Consider the following 25,515-nt stretch of genomic DNA (forward strand, 5'->3'; position numbering starts at 1 on the left):
TAAATCTTACAGGTAGCATGTGCTATTAGGATTACAGTAAGAACTGAGGATATGTGTCATTCCAACAAATCCATGTTGTTTGGGAATTGTTGGCATTACAAATATCCTCAGTTCTTACTGTAGACTTGATAGCACATGCTACCGATTTATCGGATTTGTCAGCACGATCCAGTATTTACTGTGGTACAAAACGTTAAGATTTATAGTAGTTACTGTAATCTCTGTGTGAATCGCCTGCTCAAATGTATCGATTGACAACCCAGTCTGACTAACCAATCGGTAATCACTGTATAACCAGTTTGATTATCAAATCATCTAAGTTATACGAAAAAGACTATACGTCCAACGCAGTGTGGACTTTCCAATAGCTCTATGGACGAATGGCGTGCTATAGGGCCTATATACCTGAAGGAGATCACAATACAGTGTGCTAATACGATGTGTGTATATTCCTCACCAATGACTGTCTACCACTACGTCCCTCCTCTCACTACCCTATACTCAATAACCCTACTCACTATTCTTCTCCTTCCTGTCTCTTTCCTCCACCCCCCTCACCCCACCCACCCCACACACCCCTCACACCCTGCCTCTTGTTTCATCTAAATTATTACCCTAAATCGAAAACACTCATTAGATCGCGTGTCACACGACATATGTACAGAAGATGTTACAGTGCGCTAATAACAGACGTGTAGATTTTGATTTGTATTATATATATATATTTGTTGGTTGCAATCAATATTTTTACGTTGTCATGACAATGGTATGTATCATGCAATCGAAATATATAATGAAAAGTAGTCTTTATGTAACGGTTGCCCTTAGTTACTGTGCAAAAGCGAAAACGAGGAAAAGTATACACAACTGGAAGGAAACTAATATTCGAACTTGTGACGTTACAAGCTAATCAACAATGTTTGGAGACGAAAAAGAACTAACAATACCCTACCATTGTAATCGTGTTCGTTTTAATCTCAACAGAATAATGGTAGCACAGAAAGATTATAGGAATAAATGTACTTGGGGTGAATTATAGTCGATAGTTCGACTAATTTCTATATATTGGTTCAACCTTTGTTTTTGTTATCACGAAAAATTAGACTCACTTATTATATTATTTGTAATGTCCATGTTGCGTCACTGTCCGAGATAGATGTCTTACCACTAAACCTTTGAGTTACAAATAGTATTTTTAATGTTCCTCTTGCACCACTGTCCGAGACTGATGCCGCAAATTTCAGTTTCTTTCTTTCTTATAGTACACGACAAAATGTGGCATAATTCTGCCATTAAAGTGGCTCTTGTGGTGTTTCATTTAAGTTAAATTATACTTATCACATTAGACTCTTGCGCAGCCATCTGAGCAGAAAATCTCTTGAACAGGTGATACATTCCTTGGTTTTATCCCAACTGGACTGTACTGTTGTACTTTATTGTATGATTAACCTACAGGCGCGTAGCGAGGAATTTGCCAAGGGAGGGGCGAAACTGTAGGCAAACTATCAGAGCCGTAGATACGCCACTGCAAGCTATATAAGCGTAGCGCCACCATATGTTAGCGCGTACAGGGAAATTTTGGCTGGAAATGCCTCCCAGATCGCTGGAAGTGGCACTTCCCAGGCCTTGTAAGTTGCATCTTAGCATTTTCTCTTTTGAAATTACTAAGCGATATCATAAAAACATACAAAAAATATATGCTCAAGGGGGGGGGGGATCTGCTGCCCCCTTCGCCCCTCCCGCCTTGGCTACGCGCCTGTCAACCTAAATTCATCCCTCTGCAACTTTTCAGACTCTTATGCATGTCATATAAATGTGTCAATTGCCAAGCTTCCAAGTATTTGGCTAATTATATTATTAAAAAGGAAAGTGGGTACGGTATTCTCTTAGGTCTGGAACTGATTTCGTTGTTCCGAGAACTAGGATGAAGACCTTCGGTGATCCGGCTTTATCTGTGGCAGGTCCAAGGGAGTGGAACAGCTTACCCACTGAATTACAGTCGTGTTTTTCTTTCACGAGTTTCAGGAGCAAACTTAAAACACATTTGTTCCGGGTTGCATTTCACTAGTACTGCTTTATAGTGTGTGTGTGTTTTTTTTTCGTTAAGCGCCACTGCATATAGTTTTTTTTTTCATAGAAGTGAGCGCTATAGAAATGCCATTATTATTATTATTATTATTATTATTATTATTATTATTATTATTATTATTATTATTATTATTATTTAGATTCGAAAAGAATGGGTTTCGTTTATCCCCATTAACCATAGCGTCTTGATAATTTATCATATATCTTTCTTCGGTACAAAATGTAAGCTGAAAAGGAAATATGTTGGTAATAAGAAAATCCAATTACTTAAAAAAATAACTTTACTCTTTTGTTTCTCTTCCCATCAGCTTTGCGCCAATTCTTGGGGCACAGATTGGGGTGAGGATGGATACTTCCGTATTCTCAGAGGGAAGAACGAGTGTGACATTGAATCCTTCGTTGTGGGTGTTTGGGGACAAGTAGATGCTGGTATGCATGAACCATGAATAACACAGGAAATGTCAATAATATAAGTTAAAGCGTCGGACATTCAATGAGCTTTGGTGGAAATAAATGAACGCATATACGGGGTGGTGGAACGGTGAAAGGGGCTGCGAAGGGGGTGGGGGGTGGGCATGGGGCATGTAACCTCCCCCATCTGTTTTATTAAAAAAAACTCAAAATTTCCCTACAATCTTACGTCCAGATTTTTGTTTCCGACAAATACCCTTTTTCCATTTTTGGGAATGGAAATGTGTACTTTTGTCGTCTAAAAAGTGCCATTGTGTTATAACTGGTTTCTTGAAAATCATTCAAAGAATAGAATTTGTGGTACAGAATGTCCTGTAACGTCCCCCCCCCCCCCACAACTACCCACCCCATTCTCCCTCTGCCTTGGAATGAACTCTCTTCCACTTCGTGTGTGAATAATGAGGGCTAGGATCGATGCGTGACAGTTACAATGATTGAAGCCATGGAACTCACTCCAGAAATGAAACTCAAATATCAAACGTGATGGTGCTACGAAGAGAAAACATTTCACGCTAATGTTACAGAGACATAATTTACTTTTCTAATTAAATACAACGTTACCTACTTTCCCTTCTATATTGCGTACACTTCCTTTGCCAGATTCACACTGTTGCTTGTTGTGGATTTTTTTCTTGTTTTTTTCAGCATTCTATATTTTATATTCTTCTAAATGTCTACGTTAAGTTATATTAAACAAAATTACCTAAGGTTTCACCTTCCAATTTTTTCAAAACTACAGTAAGAAAACAAAAAGTCTTCCGCCCCAAATTCGGGAAACTTTACGGAAAGCGTCAACATATTGATGAATTAACAAGACTTGATATAAAAACTTTGCTCAGTGACGTCGCCCATATTAATGCTTTGGATCAGGAATATAATTTGAAAAATCATGTTTATAATTTCGCCCGATTTCACTGTCGTGGATGTTGTTTGGTGGATCAACAAACGTAATCTAAATTTTGATGGATTATGTCTTATGCAATGGATTATCAGTATTACTAAGTGGCTTACGAGTAGTTGTAGCAAGATTACATACATGTTTGTGCACGTTGATGCAAGTAAAGGTCGTTTCGAGTCCACTTTGAAAGATAAAGATGTTTTTTAAGGTAAAGTCGCCCAGGAAAGAACCTGGGCACGAAAACCAAACTACCGAACGACTGATCCGCTCTCAACCCCAGTCCCCCCTTGCATCGGGACTATGACTGTGTGATCATCGTCAGGTGTGCATCACCATTCCCCTAGAAAGGGAACAGGAACAGATAATACACATGCTCTTAGCCAAAAGGCCGAAAAGATAAAGATAAAGATGTAAACATGTTCTGCATTAGTCCCTAACCTCATAGCTAATTGTATTCGTAGTTTCATCATCTTTGCCCTTGGTACATAACGCGACAATCAGATAGAATATTCAAAAGTGAAATGTCTCCCTCTCTTTTGAAAAGTTTCTCCTTATCGTTGTACTGTGTGTTAAACTGTATAGTGAGGACTTGTAGCGATATAACTTGACCTTAAAATGAACTACATTGTACGCATGCGTAGTAGGAACCACGAACGCATTCGTTCGTATAGCAGACGTATAGGATGGAGTACAAGTAGAATTCTCCTTGGTTAGAGTACGAGTGTGTAAGGCTTTTAGTGAGACAGTATACGTGTACTCTATTATTATCATACACTATATATATACTAGAATGACCAAACTACACCGAGTACTCGCTAGTACGAGTACAAACCAACCGATACGATTACGAATACGGGCTCAATAGGAGTATGTTGGTTGTAATAAGCTTTATATGGGCTATAGACAGCTTACATAATAATCCAAGTACCTATAAATATTTACCGATATTCATGCAGTTTTCTGGTAAGTTTCCAACGGTTTCTATCATGTATATTGCTTACTATTTGGGTTTGATTTGTTTTATCGGAATATAACTAATTATTTATTTTAACTGTTATGCTGCATTTCGTTACAATTTTTATTTTATTTTATTTTATTACATTATTATTATTAAGGCCCGGTCACACTATACCGATATTTTATCGGAATACTATCCGATTTTCCCAGAGGAATCGAAACAGACAGTTTTTCGTTCGGGTCTTCTAGCCACAGTGATAAAGGACCTGATTGGCTATCTGTTGAGCCATTCCGATGTGGAATAGCCCTCTCCTAACTTTTGATATTGACTCCGTTTCCTTTTATCGGTTAGCTATCCGATTTCTCTTCCGATTTTTATCGTTTTTCGATGTGACGTCACTTCAGAATGTAGTCAGTTCTAGAACCCCTCAGATTTGAAGTAGGTATTCGAATATTCTACTGCATTCATTACATTCACTACCACAAACCTCACTCTTCGGCCTAAAATCGGAAAAATCGGACCGTATTTCGATAAAATATCGCTGTAGTGTGACCGGGCCTTTAGACTATATAGCCTATGAAGTGCTTGAATGAAATTTTTAACTCTTTTACACCCGCAAAACATGTAGCCTTATACTTCATACCTCACAATCACCCTTTTCCTTCAGTAAGTGAAATTATACAGGTGAGAAGAATGCTTAATTAATTAATTAAGTTAATTGGAAAATGAAACACTCATTACAAATTGAGGGCACATCGACTGTACCGATCCCTTCCAGCAAGGAGGGGAGAGGGTAAACCAATGAAATATCAGTTGAATAATAGCCCTATCAGATTTAATTAGTAATTTAATTGGAAAATAAAACACTCATTACCAACTGAGGGCCCATTGACTGTACCGATCCCTTCCAGCAAGGAGGGGAGAGGGTATACCAATGAAATATCAGTTGAATAATAGCTCTATCAGATTTAATTAGTAATTTGATTGGAACATGAAACACTCATTACCAACCGAGGGCCCATCGAAGGTACAGATCCCTTCCAGCAAGGAGGGGGAGAGGTTATACCAATGAAATATCAGTTGAATAATAGCCCTATCAGATTTAATTAGTAATTTAATTGGAAAATGAAACACTCATTACCAACCGAGGGCCCATCGACTGTACCGATCCCTTCCAGCAAGGAGGGCAGATTGTATACCAATGAAATATCAGTTGAATAATAGCTCTATCAGATTTAATTAGTAATTTAATTGGAAAAGGAAACACTCATTACCAACCGAGGGCCCATCGACTGTACCGATCCCTTCCAGCAAGGAGGGGAGAGTGTATACCAATGAAATATCAGTTGAATAATAGCTCTATCAGATTTAATTAGTAATTTGATTGGAAAATGAAACACTCATTACCAACCGAGGGCCCATCGACTGTACCGATCCCTTCCAGCAAGGAGGGGAGAGGGTATACCAATGAAATATCAGTTGATTAATAGCTCTATCAGATTTAATTAGTAATTTAATTGGAAAATGAAACACTTATGACCAACCGAGGGCTCACCGACTCTACCGATCCCTTCCAGGAAGGAGGGGGAACGTATACAAATGAAATATCAGTTGAATACTATCCCTATCAGATTTAATTAAGAATTTAATTGATTAATGCAGCAATCATTAACAACTGAGGGCACATTGACTGTACCGGTCCCTTCCAGCAAGGAGGGGAGAGTGTATACCAATGTAATATCAGTTGAATAATAGCCCTATCAAATATTCTGTGTGATGTCATCTGGTTTATTCCGATAACATTTTCTTTGCATGGTGTAGCCTTTTTTCCTTTTCCTTTTTCATTTTGGAAATTGTTGTTTGTTAAATAAAAATGGAAGAAATTATTACTTTAGTATTATTGCGAGTCCTATGTAAGATATGGGGCCTATGCCGGTCCTTGCATTGTATGTTTGAACGTATGCAACAAACAGCAAACCTGAAAATGCCGTAAAATACAAATGATGTCATGTCATAACTGATAATACAGTAAAATGTACCCTATGCCTTCTCCTATCATAGAGACGACAAGGTACTCTTCCTCTGAAGCTGTGTTCACAATATATTTGGAAGCAGTATGGGTTAGGGTGGGGGGGGGGTGAGGATCAGGGCAAGGGTAGGTGTGGGTTCGGTGGGGGTAGGTGGAAGTGAAGATGTATTGGGTGAAGTGTACATCAGCTATTCCTTAGGCTGCACCAATTAGACAAACGTTACGAAAGGTTTTTCCTAGTAGGATCTCTTCTGAGCCTCTCACCCAGCGCAATTTAAAGGACTGTTCTGTCTCGAACGATCTATTTTGTTTCGAACACGAAACGAAATATTCAACGTTGTAAATAGTAGCAGAGAGTTGCTGTACGCCAAAAAAAAACCCAGAGCTGCCCGCGTTACTTCGCTCAGATTACAAGTAGCGACATCAACATCACTTACAAGAAAGTGACCAGCACACGCTAAAAGTTATAACGACGGCAGTTTGTAAGACGCGTCATTAGCCTCATTTAAGACTGTTTTGATTTGCCTATTCAATGTGAGGTCAGGTAGAATCGATCTTTTTTTTTAAAACTATTTCCCCAGAAAAACGAGCATATTCTTTAAAGGAAGTATCACAACCCCTGAGAACTGAGGCGTCACAATGAACTTTTGTGACTCTTGAACTAAACAAACGAGGTCCCAAATTTTCATTCACAAGTCGTGAGCCCTTTTTGGCTGCAGTTCAGACAAACGTCTTTTTAACAATATACTTCGGCGATTGTACATGAACAGAGTATTAAATGGATCAAATCAAGAATGGCATCCTGTAACTGATAAGAGCAGTGTATACCATTCTCTAAACAATAAGAGTCAACGCAACAATAGAAAAGCTTTATTTTGTAGCTGTCACGCTAGAATTGTTGTTTATAAACTGTCTTCGAGGGTGGTTACTTGGCGGTGATATAGACTAAAGATAAAAAACGTTTTGTTATTGCTAGATATACAATTCAAACTATACTGTATAAAGAGACCAACCCTGGTGATGCGTTGGATAGGAATGTTTTTAAGTCTAATTAAAACATTGCTGATCCTCCCATCCACCTGACAAGCAGTGTGAAGGCGAGGTTTGAGGTTATAACTGAAGCAAAATATGTGTACTTGAAAAATATAACGAAATTAAAAACAAAAACTGTCAAAAAGTTGAGGGTTTGACTATTTAATAGATACCACATTTAGCCAATCAATAGACTTTCCCGATATAGAATAGCATCGATCTACCTTAAATTTTGTAACCCCATCTCCCTCCCTCCCCATCCCCCAACCCCCCCCCCACCCCCTGAGAAAAACGACCAAAAAAGCTGGACTATTGCGAATATATACTGACGAGGTTAACCGTGGTACCAAATTTAACCAATTAATTTTGAAAATTGTCAGCAGCCGCACCCTCCCCACTGCCACACCCCCTTCCCCTTCACCCTGCAAAACTACATATAATCTCCACCCAATAACTTGATCATATCTTCCCTGTATCAAAGATGTCAGCAAGTACAAATCATCTCAACAAAAGTCCAACGAGCAACACTGCTGCCCTCTATTTATTTTTCATCCCAAAATATCAACAGTTGTTCGCCGCGTTTTACGTTTATAGAATAAAATGCTTGTGCTAGTTTGGAAAATATCCATTGTATCACAGTATTTTCAAATGATATTTTCTTGGCATGGCCCCCGGTTAGAGCCAAAGAAGCTGGACCAAACTGAAAATTCTAAGTTAATTGACTCAATTCGTACAGTTTTCATTTTAGAGGAAAACGCCCTTTTTCTTCCCACGACCTTGTATTTTCTGGCTCGAAGAATGATTGCAATGCTGACCAAACAGAGGAGAAACTTCTTAAGAGGTTTATTTATTCGGGTCTCGACGACTACTACTTCCACAAATAAAAAATAAATAAAAAAAGAGTTATTTTTGGCCATCTTATTCATCTTGGAATTTGGATATATTTATCCTGCCGACCAATAAACACATCTTTGTTGAGGCAATTGAGTCCGAACTACTTCACCCCGAATTGAGCCATTTATCATAGTACCCATCTCTCCAGTAAACACGGGTTAAGTGGCTTTATCCTGCGAGCAAACCGTGTATACGGAATGATCGGTAACAAACAAAATGGATTGCATTAAACACCGTATTGTGATTCAAGATAGTCCTTATGCAAGAAATTCATGGCATAGCTTGCTGTCAATTCGAGATAAGAATCGCAACACTCGCAACACTCGCAATTTGATCCTGTTAAGATGGTCCATGTTTTTACAACGTTACGTTTTCTACTATTTTGCACATCAAGACTTGGATAACAAATAACAAAAGACATCTTGACCTGGGCCGATGTGACGATGTGGAATATCACCCCCCAGACCCCTATCCCCCTCTTATCCCAGTTTTGTATTTTATTATGCATATCCCAGTGTTTTATTTTTTATACAGATGTTCTTTAACTATTGTGGAAGTCTCCGAATGGAATTTCTACATCTAGTATAGCAAATCCCCTGTTTGGTTTGAGCGACTCAAATGCGAAGTCGTCCAGGGAACTGGTCTAAGAACGAAGAGAAATTTCGGTAAAATGGAAGGTGGTCTGATGTAATATGATACCATAGTTTGCAAGTTTGGAAGCGAAATTGAAGAATTTTCGACTCTTTAGGCTGTACGGCACATACATGATATATATCTATGTTCTGCACACTAGAAAGCTGATTTAATATTCTGTCTGCCAGAAGGGCGCAGTGCGGGGGGGGGGGGGGGGTGATCCCTTGACTTTTCTGAGTGGGGAGTTTTAAGCAAACGTGGATCAACCCATGTATATAGCTGTCTCATAACACATATCTACTTACAATAGTACCTATGCAATTGGATGTACCGACTGTTCCCCTACAACGCTATATTGCCCTTGTACAGTGTGTATTACGAAAAGCGGAGATGATGTGTGAACTTTGGTAGAGAGAATTTAAGTTTTTTTTTTCTTCAAAAATGATAACAATGGCATCTCCTCTGGTTAGACCTTGAAGCGTTTTTCAACGAGAAGGACATTTTAATCATGCACTTATGTGATACCAGAACCTCAAGTTCATATATATTAAAATCGATCAGACCACACTACGGATTTTAGTAAACTCGATAAACACATTACATCTCAGAATCGAGACCATAAAAACACAGCAGATTTGTTTCATTGAACGGTCTCTTGTCACGCACGCTAAATAAGCGGCCGACCTCAAGTTAATTTTTTGCTTTCGTTATAAAACAGGGTTTCCAACTGATCGCCACGCACAGCAAACATCAATTATAATTAATTTAGATATGATATTAAAATGTAACCGCTCTCTTGACGATTCTTTCTCGTACCGCGATAATATTAACCTACTAAGGACACGGTAATCGCTGACTCCATGTTCATCACAGGGCGCATGCTCATAACAGTGCGCATGCTCATCACAGGGCGCATGCTCATCACGGGGCGCTCCAGACCATTTACTCTATATGTCGACAACGTTGTTACGGTCAATAGGCATTTTGATTTGGCATTCCAAGTCATATATAAACTTGGCAGTTGTCCAGTTGACCAGAGAAGATGCCAAATTGGCCAAACACTTAGCCATTGACGAATTGAAGAAATATTTGGGTTACGGCATCGTCGAAGGTCGTAGCCTGAGAGACGTGCAAATCATTCCGTAATTTATTCACCAAAACATCCTTATTTACTTTTGACGTAAATGTTTTCGTTATTTCGGACTAGTATGGCATTGGTGTGTCATATTAGACGAGTAATTGCATTTTACCAAATCTTCCACAGTATTCTATATACTACAATATTATAAACATAACTGGGGGGAGCTAGGTATCAATATGTAAACCCTATAACCCTTACCAAAGATAATCCAACTTTCTTCATTAGTTTCACACTTCATCTACAAAACAGAAATTTGCACAGTTTAGTTTACGAAAACAATAAATTAAAAACACGCGCTGGTCATGATATAGCTAGTTAGGTCATTTGATCAGAAGCTGTCTTAGTAAGAATGTGTGAGGTGAAGAAGACAGTTATTTTGAGTGATTCCCAAAAGAAAAGAGAATTGAGGTTTGATTATACTACGGACCACCTTTGATATGAGCTTCTTTCGTTTGTTTAAAATCCGATTTGCCATGCATCCCTCTTCATTGATAAGTTTCTCTTCAATAAGTTTGTTTACAGAGTCCAAACTTTGTGGCAACCACAACACTATAGATAGAAAAATACCTGGTTGTTTGTACTTAACGTTACAGATGAACGATTTTACTGCTACTGGTTGTACGCTCTTGTTCCTCTGAATTAACTGTGCCCGTAGTCTGGTATCTTCACATGCATAAAAGCTACAACGCAGCGGTCAACTTTAAAGATTTATTTTGGGTTGAATTCTAGAGGGTCCCGCTTACAATTTTTTTTATTTTATTTTTTTATATTTAGGTTTACAGTCTTGTTCAGGGCCAAGGCCCTCTCACGCGACTTTACAACTTCACTCTGGTCATTGACCACAACGCCCTCACAATTCGAGAACGAGCATGGTGTTGTGGCCAGTGCTCGGGGTCCGATTTATAGAAATGAGGATTAGACAATGCGCCGTTCATTTGGACTTTGCGATAGATTATAGGTATGACGGATGATCGGATAAATTTGTGATGTAAAAACAGGTCGGAGTTCAACCGGATCTAGTTTCATTTTGAATATAAATATCTATACTGTATAACATCCTTATCAGTAAAATGATTGGCTGATGCCCACTACGGAGTGCTACAAATTATAGCTGGAAATATCTAATCTTTTCATGGTTAAAATTGAATTATTGGACAAATTTAACTCACTTGCTTTATACATTAGTCAGATAATTATGTAGAATTTTGTAATACAATTGTATGACAAGGAATCACAAAGCCTACTGACTTTTTTGTTTATTTGTGGCTCGCGTGATTCGATACAATTCGTTTCACATACAATTACCATTAAAAAAGTTTTAAAAGATTGTTCCCAACATTAGTAATTTTCGGGGTGGAAGAAAGGGGACTATAAAAGTTGTATTGAAGTAAATGCAAAGGCATTAATTTATGGATTAACTGAATAATGTTACCGTTCAGTCTTATTTCGTGTATTTTTGTTCGTGTCTGTTGTCTTAGCAAGAGGTTGGCTCTTATCAAGCCATCCAGAGATTTTTAGTTAACTGCCTTCTCAATGTGGTTTAGATCCTATTATGGATCGTTGATCCTATACCTCCTTGTTTAGATTTCAGCATATATACGCGTAAATATGTGCGAATGTGTTGTTCAAAAAAGAAGAAAAAAACGGAAGATTGTATACATCTAGACGAATATCTTAAAGCACTATACCAGTAATTGTTTATTTAATGGAAGGGTGAATTTTTCACCTTGATTTCTGAACACTGCATCTGAAGACATGAACCTTATTTTAGGTCAACATGTTCATACTTATGTTTTGTTAAGTGTAACAATCGCCTTATATGTCAAAATTAAACACGGTAGCAATTTTGGCGTATTATGAGTTTGGGACGTTATCACGCCCTTATAAGATGATACAAATACAGACCTTTTTTGCTTTATATATGTGTGTTCTAAATAAAAGCAACATATTTAGGGCTGTACTAAAACAATTCAGTGATTAGGAAGTACAATCGAAGGGTCTCGCTGTCTCAGAACTGAACTCTAATTTATGAAATACTATAGGTCAAATGTCATTGTAACTTGACTATGTTCTTAAAGGGTCGATATATATATATATATAACATCAAAACAAATGACACGATCAATCTAGGTAGGAATTATAGCACACTTGCGTGATACAGGACTGGAATTTCACGCGAGAATGCATGTGACGTAATGAGGTCACCGGATATCCCGGGTCACTGAAGTTGATGCGGGAGTGTTTACATTGCAAAATTGATCTCGACGTCCGGATCAGATCCTGGTCTCAGCCAGCGTCATAATAGGAGGATCAGATCGGGATCTGAACTGCATTTACACAACAGCCGTGATCTCAACGTCAGTATCAGATTCTGACGTCGACATATGATCCGGATCTAGTGTAAAAGCGGTGACATCCCTATGTTCCGACGTCTCTACGTTCCGACGTCTCTATGTTCCGATCGACGTCTCTATGTTCCGACAATTTTTTGGGACTCTTATGTTTTTTGACCAACATTTTTTTCGGACCCAATTTGTTGGGACCCAATTTTTTTGGGGGACTCAGTTGTTTTGGACCAAAAATGTTTTGGGACCCCATATTTCTTTTGGGGGGGACTCAATTTTTTTGGTCCCAAAAATTTTTGGTCCGAACATATTTGGTCCGAAATCATGTTGGTGCAAAATATTTTGGTCAAAAAAAAGTTTGTCCGAAAAATTTTGGTCATAAAAATATTTTGGTCCAAAAAAATTTTGGTCCGAAAAAATTTTGGTCCGAAAACATGTTGGTCAAAAAGATGTTGAGTCCAAAAAAATTGTCGGAACACAGAGACGTCGGAACATAGAGACGTCGGAACATAGAGATGTAACCGTAAAAGCACCCGATGTAACACGAATTATATCGTAGAAAAGAATGCGGTTTCCGTTTCTCGGTTTTGATATCAGTATTATCGAGACCATATCACCGTCATTCTAGGACTATGCACCGACCTGTTCGGCTGTATCATAACAGTATAGGCCCCTCTATATATATTGCATATTCATGATTCCCATTCTTACTCACTTCCCACGAAGTTCGCAACTCTCCCCTTTGATCATTGTATAATGTTGTAATTAACAGCTTAAATATATCATTGTGGCTAAAACACTTTCAATAAAATTTACGAGCCTAAAACTTTGAACCTATTATACGACGCACGATGTATTTTAATATCTTTAGTATAGAGATCTTTACATTCCTGCGGTGGTCTCCTTGCCATTTAAGGTTGTAAAATATCAACCACAAAGAACATTAAAACATACGAATTCATACCATCACGTAACTAATATAGGGGATCGTGTAAACCATATTGCCACTAAACTGTTTGTCGGAAGATATTACTTAACATTTTTATACCAAGAGGATGGAACATTAAAAAACAATGTATATAGATAAAAAACAATGATTGAATGTAAACAATAATCTTCACCTATGATTTCATGTTTCTAAACATTTATGACATGATGATAACTATACCGTAGCTTGGTTATCAAAGAATGTTCATATAGCCCATCGTGATTGACGGAAAGCAAAATAATCGTTGGCTTTATACATGTATAGGTTGAACTAGAAATCGACTTTCTGTACATATTTGATATGTTTTAAATGATAGCATATATGGTTAGGCTTATAGTCGTTCCTCCTTGTGTGTGTGTGTGTGTAAGTTGATGGGGGACGGGGTGGGGTGGGGGGGGGGGCTTTGGAGGGCGAGATGGAACTGACCAGCAAGAAAGTCGTACTCAAATTGTGTATGGTTAGCAGGTAGAGTTTTGGGGGGCTTTTTTGTGAGGGGAGGGGTGGAGGGGGTAGAGAGAGGTTGGGGAATATGTGAACATGCATGCTAGTACTGATATTACTGGAATTACTGGATGAATGTTTGTATAAAATTAATGTTGATATGTTGTAAAGGCTTTTAATGACACACTGCTACCACTCCAAGTTGCATGTTATAAGACTTAAACAGCCGAGGTTCATTGATGAAAGTGACTGGATTGTACAGTCTAATAGACATGCAATTAGATCAGTTCCTCAGGTGCAACACAAAACATCAATAGGAAAACGTAAGACTTTTTTGGCCTCAAATGAAATGTTAATAATGCATGTGTTACAAATCTGGCAAGGACATATTGTGTTGAATGTTATCCTAGGATGCCCTGTTGTTAATAGAAAGAAAAAAAGACCCTTTAAAAAATTATTAGCCTATTATTATTATTTTTTTTTTTTTTTGGGGGGGGTGGTTAGTTATTTGGATTAAAACAAATAAAACAATGGATTAACATAGTACTACAAGGCGACGTCATCAATAACTTAGCCTTAAAGGAGCACTCCAGAGATTAGCATGTTCGAATGTGAATATCTTGAAAACCGAAATAGGCTAAAGAAACATTATACTAGTACTCAAAGTGTCCATTGTCTTGGAATATGACGTATACAAGATGAACAGTTGTCTCCCTTTAAAAGGGGGGGGGGTATTTCTCAAAAATTAAAATTGGTATGCATATGCAACCTGAACTGATATCAGTGTGTTTTAACGGTCATTAGCATACCAAACTTAATTTCGTGTCGATCAAGTCATTAAATGTACTTTCAAGATTCTGTATCGACCAAACAGGTGCAATGTAAACACGTTACATCATTTGACAAGTGATGTTATACATATAGCCCGTAGCACTATATAAACGTTCTGTAATTATAGATTTGAATAATACACTGCTGTTCATATAATAATCTCTAGTTCTTTTCTACGAAAAGTCAATGCACTTGTTCCCAATTAAATGATTTGCTTTTTGTTTACTGTACTAAATTTGCACATTTGAAATTCTCCGTCAATTAATAAATTGATTACAGCCCGTATAGGTATTCCATTTGTTGTTCGGTATCATTCACGATTACGTAATAGTGACATTGAGGTATTCATGCCATTGCTCAAGCGATCAATACACAGTCTACAGAATACACAACCACTTACAGGTAAATTGCTGCCACCTTCTATTTGAAATTAGCGAGCAACATGTATACCTCCGCTTACTCTTTAAGTATATATATTGTAACCACGTACGTAAGTAATAACAGTAGGCATGTATAGGCTGCACACATGGTGAGCTTCACATGTTCATTTCAATTAACCATGTGTATATACATCGTTTATCTATCGACTATACAGCTTAGAGGTTGTAATTTGAGAACAGAATTATATTTAATCATTCAAAACTTCGTTTATGTTCAAGAGCATTCTGCATGGATAATTATTCAATCGGAACTGTTAATTGAGGAGGAATTTCGAATTAATTCATAAAGGACTGCTAGACTGGACCATGTTTATCAGAGCCTTTGAAGAAAGCGCGCATTACATAGGTGAGTACTAAGTACGCTATCAAACTTAAGCCGTTTTTTCATTTTATTTTATTTTTTATTTCACGTCAACTAACAAGTTTACATTAACATTCGGCCAATAGTTCAAGTCCAAATTATTGGAAAGCTTATAGATGCCCGTTGAAAATGATAATGCACTTGTAATTTGTATGGCACAGCATCACGTGACAGGATACAGCATGGGCGAAGTGGATAAAAGCACAGATAATTAGTTAAACTCGGCATAAAAGAGTTGATACCTGTTGTCCAATTCATCAATATCTTGGATACTGTATTTTAGTATAGTAGGCTATAGTACGGGGATCTGTAGGATACTATATACTATATACAGATATAACACTGTCATGATAGCCTGGTCCCCGTTCCAACAAATGTAGAGAAAGGGTGGTATAGTGACTGGATGACAATGGTGTTGCGACAAAATTTAACAGGAAATGTTAAGTTACCTTGTATTCAAAATGAATGTCAACATGTTTCGGGGAGCACAAGGAACTTTTGCTTTAAGTCTACTGCGTTTCTGAATAATGAAATACCGTGGGTTTTAGTATAAGCCAATACCTATACGAAACATATGGATGGACAAAAAAGAAGTGAAAATGGTATTCTGGTATACGTTCCTCGTAGAAGGATGCGTATAGCTATGAACGTAGGCGTAAGAGGCGGGGCTGGGGGACTGCAGCCCCCAACCAAATATTCTTGTGAAAATTCGGGTTAATATGCTGAGAATTTTTCGGGCACCTACTGAAAGAAAACTAAATTGCAATGTGTTTTTCAATGGTTAAACTTATGTTATTATTATTATTATCATTATTATTGTAACGACTACCCCCAAAATTATAACCAATATGGAAGGGTAATAACACGGCAAATGATTATATGTACACTAAGTTATTGAACGTGCGCGGAAACGCGCGAAAAAGTTTGGTTATAGTTTTCGGGCAAGTCTTTACGCCCCCCCCCTCCCCCTAATCAAATAAGGCTCCTACGCCTATGGCTATGAACATGTTATTTTGATAGGTATTTCAATTTGCAAAGTACAGGGGGAAAAAACCTTGATCTATATGTTTGTATTTCACATTCATGTCTCACTGGAGTATTCTCCCATACTGCTTTATTAGAAAGTTGATAACTCTTTTTGAATAAACACTGGTAAGTGAATATCACCAGTGCACGACACATGAAATGTCAATAGTGTAACCTTGTAAACGACTTTCACCGGTTCATCCAAATATCGCAATGATGGAATACAGCTGGATCTCCTTGTAAGACACTGGAGCATAAAATGTGATACGGTACAAACAGTAACTGTACCGCATGAGTTGTGACATGACCTATCGAAACTAAAGCGCACATTAAAGTGTTTTGAACTCATGGAGAATTAAAGTACACATGTAATTCCTTGACCTTCTTGTTAAATGAACCCTGAAAAAAAGTTACATTCATTTGGTATGTACGTCAATAGCGTGAGTCGATTTATACTCTCAGTCAAGATTGCAACATAGGCCTACTCTGCACATATTTTTCTATTGATATATACTATATGAAGTCTCGTTGATCTAGTAGTCACTAAAAGACAATTTGAAGCAAAGAATTCCGTTCATATTCTGTCTATTTCAGTTGAACCACGTTGTAGTATGATGTGACGCCAGCTAGCCCTACTTTTGATGCTTGAAGAAGGTACGGAATTAAAAATACAAAAAAATATTAAAAAATCGTACACTCAATTTTTGGTTCAGGTCTGCCAGTCCAAAGCCAGGTGCTTCATCGTCTAAAACTAAACTAAAAATATACTGTAATGCATACCTGTGGTCATAGGACCGGCGCAAAAGATTTCGAATGCACAATCAACACATAGCCTACTTCAAAATGACCATCACCCAGTCCATTACTTTCCGTATAGACAATCGGAGGTGTACCTTTACGCAGGCAGTAAATATTATTGTGGCGCACGATTCGTTAAAAATGACGGAACCGTCATAAATCTTTTGTTTGAGATTGACGGACATCGACAACGATTTACGAATTGACCAATTGACCGTCACTGATCACATCCGTTTCAAATAAATCATCGTTTATGAAGTACCAAGTCTGGGAGGGGTGCGATCGTATTTTTACACCTCTATGACGTATGTCACTCTTCACCATTACCGAGATATCATATAACGAAACATTCTGGTCGACACCTCGTTAAAGTCCATGTCAATCAACGTACTGTTTTAAGTAGGATAGTTCTGACCGAATCCGTGAATAATCGGTGCAAACTGCAGTATTGCAGGTTCGCGTTTTCTTCCAGACAACTGACATGGGTAAACGTTGCCTGCTGATGCGATTGTGAAAGCGGAGGTGAGGTGGGTGGGGTGGGGGTAAATGTTTAAGTGTTGTTAGAGTAATAATATAGTAGCTATGGAAATAACTGGGGACATGGTGAAAGCACTACTTGGTAGAGTATGATATTTCTCAATTCAAACACATTTCCGTCTTTGCCTTAATTTGATCAAATTTCCATCTTGTTTTGAGTGATTACTCTGTACAGAGTTTGGAAATAAATTTGCAGACCAAAGTTTTTTGTTGAAAAAAAAAACTGCTTTAAGCTGTCAAGTATGGTATCAAGAGATTGTAGCTACTTCTATGTACACAAAATGCAGCTTAAAAGTTCCGAAGGACATAACTCACTTCGATAACATAACACTTCGAGATAAACTTATCCGATTTGTCCACACATACATACAGACAGATTCGTCACGTAAACATTGCACTATAGCCTAAATAGTTACGGCAGTATTTATCTGCTAGTATACCTACTGTATATAGCTATCAATGTGTTATGACTTGTAAAAGCGTAACGACCAAACCTGATAACTCTTCTACTTTGATTCATAAGGAAAATTCATATCAACGCTTATTAAAGTTGATGTACACAGTATCGAATGGTGTGTAACAATCTTGCAGTGAATCCGTATTAATGGGCTTAGAAACCTTTTCTGATGTGGGGGGGGGGGCACATGGGAAGCAGAATGACGTCATAATATATATAGAGAGGCCTGACAAAAGTGTTTTTTTTGGGGGGCGGGGGCGGGGGTATTTTGTGTTGTTTCCCACAGCTCAAAAAGTAGGGGACAGGTCCCCCACAGGTTCTACGCCCATGCCGTACGTGTACTCGGTAGTATAGGCGCAAATACAAAATGTGGTACTCTTGCTTTAAGCCTTGTACTCCTCCTCATATACCAAGGGAAACTCTACTTTCTCGGGTGTACTTGTGTTGGTTTCTTCGTACTACAAGTCTCGAATGTTGTATCTTACCAGCTAGCATTTGTAACTTTCTGTTCTAAGCATAGACAGTTTCAAGTTCTTCATTGGACATTACGAAATCCTCTAATGGGGGGGGGGGGTGGAAAACCCGAGATCTGAACACATCTGTGTGACGAATTTTCAGGGTGAATCAAAGGTTATCATTCCTTTCAATAGTAATTATAAACAACCTTGTTTGATTTCTTGGCATGACTTGCCTCCATGACCTTACTTATCGAGAAAACAAAAAACAAAAAACCAACCGATGGACAAATAAGAATTATTTCGGGGGAAGAAACATCAGTGGTAAATAAAATAGAAGAAGGAAAAAGAAGTTGATTAGTCAGAACATTTTACGAGGGAGCAGATTTATTGCGTGGGGTGCATTGGGGGTGGGTGTACTGCTAGTCCGTGCCCAATTCCTTTCAGCAAGTTCACCAAAAACTTTTTTTTTCAATTTTGATTAGGTATATAGGCCTATCTAAATGAAATGACTTGCCGGGGTCTCTTAGGACAAGTAAGTTCAAATATTTGTTTACAATCTTCCTGGAATTTGTTTTTCCTGGTTTTTATCAACTATGGGATCAAAGTACTTTAAACTTTGACAATTCTGTTGACAGATGTCAATGCTCTCTCAAAGGCCCTCGAGGAATATCGAGGTTGGTATTTAAACGTTTCAACAATTATGTTGATTCCTTCCATACGTATAGCCTATATACAAAATCGAACCAGATTTGAGATCTGTCAGCGGTGAATGTATATATTTGCCGCCCTCACTTCGACTGACGTTCATTGACACTAGATTGAGTAATGTTTTGATTATTTTCGAAGACCTCCTCCCCCCCCCCCTCAACGCCCCCCTCAGTACTGACCTACATAACATAGTCATCTGGAAGACTGTACAAAGGAAAACAACGAAAAAAAAACACATTTTTGTGTTTGAATCTGAAGATATATTGTGTCGTTGGATTATCTTATTACCAAAATATTTCCTTTTCAACTGAGTCGCTTACATATTGTATAGACGAAAGATATATATGATATATATTATCAAGACGCTATGGTTAATGGGGATAAACGAAACCCATTATTTTCGAATCTAAAACAAAAACAAAATTATACAAATTTTAAATAATGTCCTCGCTTATCTGTCAATAGGTCCAAAAATAGACTCTAATAGCTCACAATGTTGCAATATACTGTACATGATTCTAACACACCTTTTTTAAGCGCTTTAAAGCAAATTGGTTCGAATATGTACAGTACCGCAAACTTTACTCGACGGCTTTTCCATCATTGTTACTGGTTCCATGAAATATAGGCCCATTAAATGAAGTAATGTAAGGTTGCAGCCACTATACAGGCCTATACTCCCGCCCGTAATGCAAACTTGCAATTATTTACTTAACGATAACATTACTATAGTTTAATTGTTACATGGTGTTATCCTATCCGTATTGTTATTCGTGCTTATTTCTTTGTTTTTTATCAGGTTCTTTAAACCTTTATGCTTCTTTTTTTAGAAAGGTGTATAGCGTTGTTTCTTTCAGCCCTTCTACACCTCCTTGGATGTATGAATATGTTTGTAATCTTGTAATATTTAGCAGTTTATAGTGTGGAGATTATTCAGCTTAAAGGACATCAATATATTGGCCGAAATGCTATAGAAAGTTAAGTAATGGCCATCCACGCTACAAAGTTGACAAACATTTTACCTACCACCAACGAATTATATCTTACTCATTAAGACCTTCAATTGCCTATATACATATTTAACTATTCCGCAATATCTTGAAGTAAAATTGGAAATTCAAGACCCAACAGGAAAAGTAATATTCAAAACTTTTAAAAAATTGTTTTTGAAAATTTGGGCGCCAATACTAACTCATGACATTAAAAGTCAGCTAAATAAGTTCAACAACACAGCTCTTCCTGATAAGGATTTTATCATATAGTTTAGTACAACTCCATACATACTGTATGGATACTCTATGTGGTAGGTTTTACACTGTGTCACCGATATGAAGTTCATTTCAAATAATAGACTGCAAAAAAATTCAAGTTGTTTGTCATTAGAACGATGTTTCTTCGACCTTGGTATAAGTGTATTAGCTACACTAATGGTATGGGTAACCATAACAACCAGACGACAGAAACCTCTGTGACAATCTCATTACATCGTTAATGATTCGTTAATTAGTTATCTTCGAATGCAAACAAACTTGGAGGAGACCTTATAAAACATGTATGCATATTTTGAAGCGAATAAACAGAATTCGCTGAAGTTGTAGTATAAAATACTTGCAAATTGGCGATCACAAGCGAAAAGAAAGCTGTTTCAACCACCCTAACGTTAACATGAGCAGTCATTCAGATATAAATATGACCAGGGCTTGTTTTTGTATACTTTTCTTTTCACCATTTACATTCAGTTCATTGTTGTGTAAGAAAAGACAATGGTCGATTCTCCACATGCATCGACTGATGGGTTCAAGGCTGTCCCGATTCACTGCACTTAGCAGCAATGATTATTATATGCCAATCTCTGCAGGGACACCTGGGATGAGTGTGGCAGTGCTGAATCTCCCCCTGAGTATTTTGTCAAAGGACTCTCATATATAGTCTATATAGCCTATATAAAGCCTAAATAGCCTATATATAGCCTATAAATAGCATATATATAGGCTATATATATAGGCTATATATAAAGGCTATATATATATATATATATCAATTGAGTATATTGCACAAATCACTGTCTGAGTTACATGCGCCAAATGACTGGGGGCGGGGCGGGGGTGGGTGCAGCGCCCAATTCCCGTATGGCAGTCGGCTTCGACGACCCCATGACCACACTCATCATTTTTAAATCCATGAATCCACTTTTGTTCCTTCTTCACAAACCGCTGGAACCACTTGGAACTGGGTCTTCCATTTAGAGTCATCCCCTTCACTAAATCGATCATGGAGATATAGATCCCTTCCTCGCCCCACCCCTCCACTTCTACCTTTTAAATCCTGTGCACACATATTCTTAGGGCTGATATACGTGTTGAACTCATCAGTCACTTTACGGAGTATGAGATAGTCAAATCCAAGTATTGCGACACTAGTGAATTTGCTCTACAATATAATGTAACTTCAGGGAGATATTCCACACTGATTTGTAATATGTAGTACGGTAGTATCTAGAAGGGTTTTAATAATAGCTTAGAATATCCCTAGACACAATAATCAGGAGACATCTTACACTGTTGCACCGATACCAAATGCAGTATATGATTAGTGAAATACAATTGAGAATGACAGCTTCCTGATGACGTAACTAAAAGCTAGGAGACCATGGCAGGGTTCACCATTTCGTTCATGTGAAAACATCTGTTTATTAATCATCAATATCACCCACTTAATCTGCTAGAAAATCAAATAATGGTCACCCATGCATGTTCAACTGCCACCTTCAAAGGTTTTTCTTGACTGGGACATTAAGTGGTATGTTTGAACTTTTCATCGCAACCACTGATTTAAAATATTAGGTCTAGGCCAAACAGGAAAGTAATTTGAAAAACTCATATACCACCCACAGTAGATTATTTTCGTTGAAAGGAGAGGGGCGATGGAAGTGAGGAGAGTGGGAAAGGAGGCGAGGGAAGAGGAAAGGAGGTGAGGAGGAGTGTTAGAGATTGGGAGCCGGAGGGGACGTGGACGCGACATGATCATTCTTGACCGACATTTTGTCGACAATCAACTCATGTACAAGATTGTCGTTATTTTCTTTGGTTTGAATGATGCTTTAGAGAGAGAGCAAATTTTGTAAGTCTATGTTGACTTTATGCTATACTGTACTCCTATTGTGACATCACGGTCTACATTACAGAGAGCATCCCTCGTGGGATTATCCGTTATCAACTTGAACAAGACGTCCATAATCCGTAGTCTCATGATTAGGGTAAGATGATTTGACATAAATTGCGGGCTTTCGAAATTTCTCCTTGAAGTAGATTCTCCTAATCTCATGCATTTCACGTAATACCCCCTCTCTCCCCCCAAAGAAAATGTATCAATTTAAGATAATTACTTTCGTTCAAGTCGAAAAGTTCAATTCTGTGACAGACTTGTTGGACCGTGTCTCCTGTTTCCGTTTTGTTCACCATTCTATACAAAGTTTGTGCACTCACTACAGTTTCACCGCATATAGTTCAGCATATATATATATATATAGTTCAGCAGTCCACGATACAGCGACGGCGCTAACAAAAACACAGCTGCAGATTCAGTAATTTTATCTGATGATATTCTGATCTTGTCAAAAAATGAGTTTTGAATTTCTCGTGATAGATTTTAATGTCAGTGGGAGTACCCCCGCTGATAGGTCATGGGGGGTTCGTTGTTGTATTAGCCTTCCAACATCAGTCCAGTTACCCTGGTGAAAAATCAACATCTTGTTATAATTAGGAAATAAATTCCAAGTAGGTTATTGTCATATGTCTTAACGAAAAAGTTACACCTGCATATATAAGCCTTATAAATGGGTAAAGTTAAATACACGTCCGCAAAGAGATATACTGAGAGCCACGGCGCATGCGTGAATTCGTAAAGCAAACGGGACGCATGCATGCATTATAACGCTTACAAAAGTTAGATATCCAATCCCATTCCTAGAAGAAGACAATCCCCCATGTTAGACTAACCGAAGATGAATGTTAGGGACAACGTATAAAGGTTTTCGAATCCTCTTTTCCATCTTACCGTTTTTAGATAACGTATTCTCCACCCTGCACTCGCTTCTGAGCAGCAGCGTATAGCGTCAGTCAGTCCTGGGCTAGTGAACAAATATGTCACGGGTCTCTTTTGAAAGTATTCGTTTTTTTCCTTCATCAGTATATCATGAAAGGAGAAAAGGAGAAAAGGAGACATACTCTTCATCTCATATATCTACGTGCCCCCCTAATTGACGTTGACCGTGGGGATGTATCCCCCCACTCTCACTCAGACGACCATGTCTCTGGAAAGTGCGCCTGCGCGAAGCCAACCGAGTTTACGGCAAGAGAATATATCATAGCTTAAATAATCTAGATGCGTATGCATGCATCGAGTGTGGGTAATATTGATATACGTACTTGTACACCAGAACATGACCAGAAGAATAAAAAGGTTTGATCTTACAACTCCAAAACATTCATTACTTTCAGACGCGGATTCAGGGGATGGGGGGGGGTGTTCATGGAAGTCGACACCCCTCCCATACTTTCAACCACACAAATATTAAAAGTATTTATTAACACAACCTTGTTTCTAGACCTAATCCTAGACCTAACTTCAGACCTAAATATACCTTAGAATGCACAAATATCACGTATAATATTTTTTCCTTATGGGGGCACGCCCTCCTACTTAAAATCCGCTCCTGAGATTAAAAAACTTCGTATTTGACGGTTTATTTGCATGCTTTGGCACTTCAACGTACGATCCATTCCAATAATTCAAACGATTCTGTTGACATCTGCTTACTGTATGTAATGAGGAAATGTAGTGCATGGTAACTGAATCAAAACTCAAACGTTGTATGATTAGTGCGTAGTTTATTTCACTGACATAACAAAATATTATAAATCTAAGAAACATAAATATAAAAAAAAAATTAGATGCATTTCTCTTCTTCGTTTGGCTTAAGTATAATATGGATGCTTTTAAGAGATTTATAGACGAAATATATCTAAAGATATAGAACTAAGATTTCGACCCTGAGATGTAACCAGCCTAACGGAAAGGACAAGTATAGGTATATAAGTATATAGGGATAGTATATTCTCATCGCAACAATTTATTCTCTAAAGTGTATAGTTACGTTTGTGAACTCTACAGAAAGGAAAAAAGGAGAGCAATGAACCTGTTTCCATACCGTATATTAGTTTGATAAATTACGCTGGTTGGCTCCGCTTCGCCTTTAGCGGTTTACTATATCAGAAATATCATATGACGATATATACTTCTGCTGCATCATGCCATGAACTTCTTGCCTCGCCGTGCACTGCTATCACCTACTACCTAAGAGGACTCTCACTGTGCGCTAATTCAAACACACTGATTTTAACCGAATGAAAATGTGGTGAAAGGGTTTCGGTTTTGTTACCTCCTTTGAGGGGTAATTGTAATAGTAATTTTTCGCATCCTCAATGAACTTGAAGCTTAAATGGAGGACGGGTATGGGTCGATGAATATTGTAAGCAGTTCAATATTTCAGTTTTAAGGTTATGTAAGTACATTACTCACGCCAGCTGTTATTTTGGTTTTGTTTTTAGAGAAACTCACTTGTTATTCCGATTCGCCGGGATGAATTTGAGCAAACGTCGTCGTCATAGTCTATTTTCATATTCTTTTCCCTAGTACCCCCCCCCCCCCCTATAGCCCCATCCATCCACATACATATACACCATCACTCTATGCCTTCGATAGAACTCCCAAAAGAGCTATAGTAAATAAATGTGATGAAGCGTGTCTGTATTCTACATCGATACATGTTCTGTTGAGGCGATATTAAACTTTTAAGTTTTGTTTTTTAACAAACTATTCAAAGTACTATGAATTTTACTCTTATTGGTACTCGATTCGTGTTTATATATATATAATATGTGCTATAGTACATGACTGAGTACTCATGCACCTTCGTGTTC

The 25,515-nt window shown here is 37.9% G+C and overlaps 2 protein-coding genes across 3 annotated transcripts in view; both read left to right on the forward strand.

The window, feature by feature from the left end:
- LOC139973491 (uncharacterized peptidase C1-like protein F26E4.3) overlaps window positions 1-6,304 on the forward strand; it is a 47,356-nt gene extending 41,052 nt beyond the window's left edge. For both annotated transcript variants that reach the window (XM_071980221.1, XM_071980222.1), the window contains exon 10: window positions 2,397-6,304. In XM_071980221.1, coding sequence (XP_071836322.1) covers window positions 2,397-2,534 — 138 coding nt within the window. In that variant the 3' untranslated portion in view covers window positions 2,535-6,304. The remainder of the gene's footprint in view (window positions 1-2,396) is intronic.
- An 8,877-nt stretch (window positions 6,305-15,181) lies between these two features.
- LOC139973213 (uncharacterized peptidase C1-like protein F26E4.3) overlaps window positions 15,182-25,515 on the forward strand; it is a 70,084-nt gene continuing 59,750 nt past the window's right edge. Inside the window, exon 1 of the mRNA XM_071979740.1 lies at window positions 15,182-15,535. The gene's annotated coding sequence lies outside the window, so the exon portion shown is untranslated. The remainder of the gene's footprint in view (window positions 15,536-25,515) is intronic.

This window comes from Apostichopus japonicus, chromosome 9, assembly GCF_037975245.1.
Source record: "Apostichopus japonicus isolate 1M-3 chromosome 9, ASM3797524v1, whole genome shotgun sequence".
In the NCBI taxonomy this organism is placed as follows: domain Eukaryota; kingdom Metazoa; phylum Echinodermata; class Holothuroidea; order Aspidochirotida; family Stichopodidae; genus Apostichopus; species Apostichopus japonicus.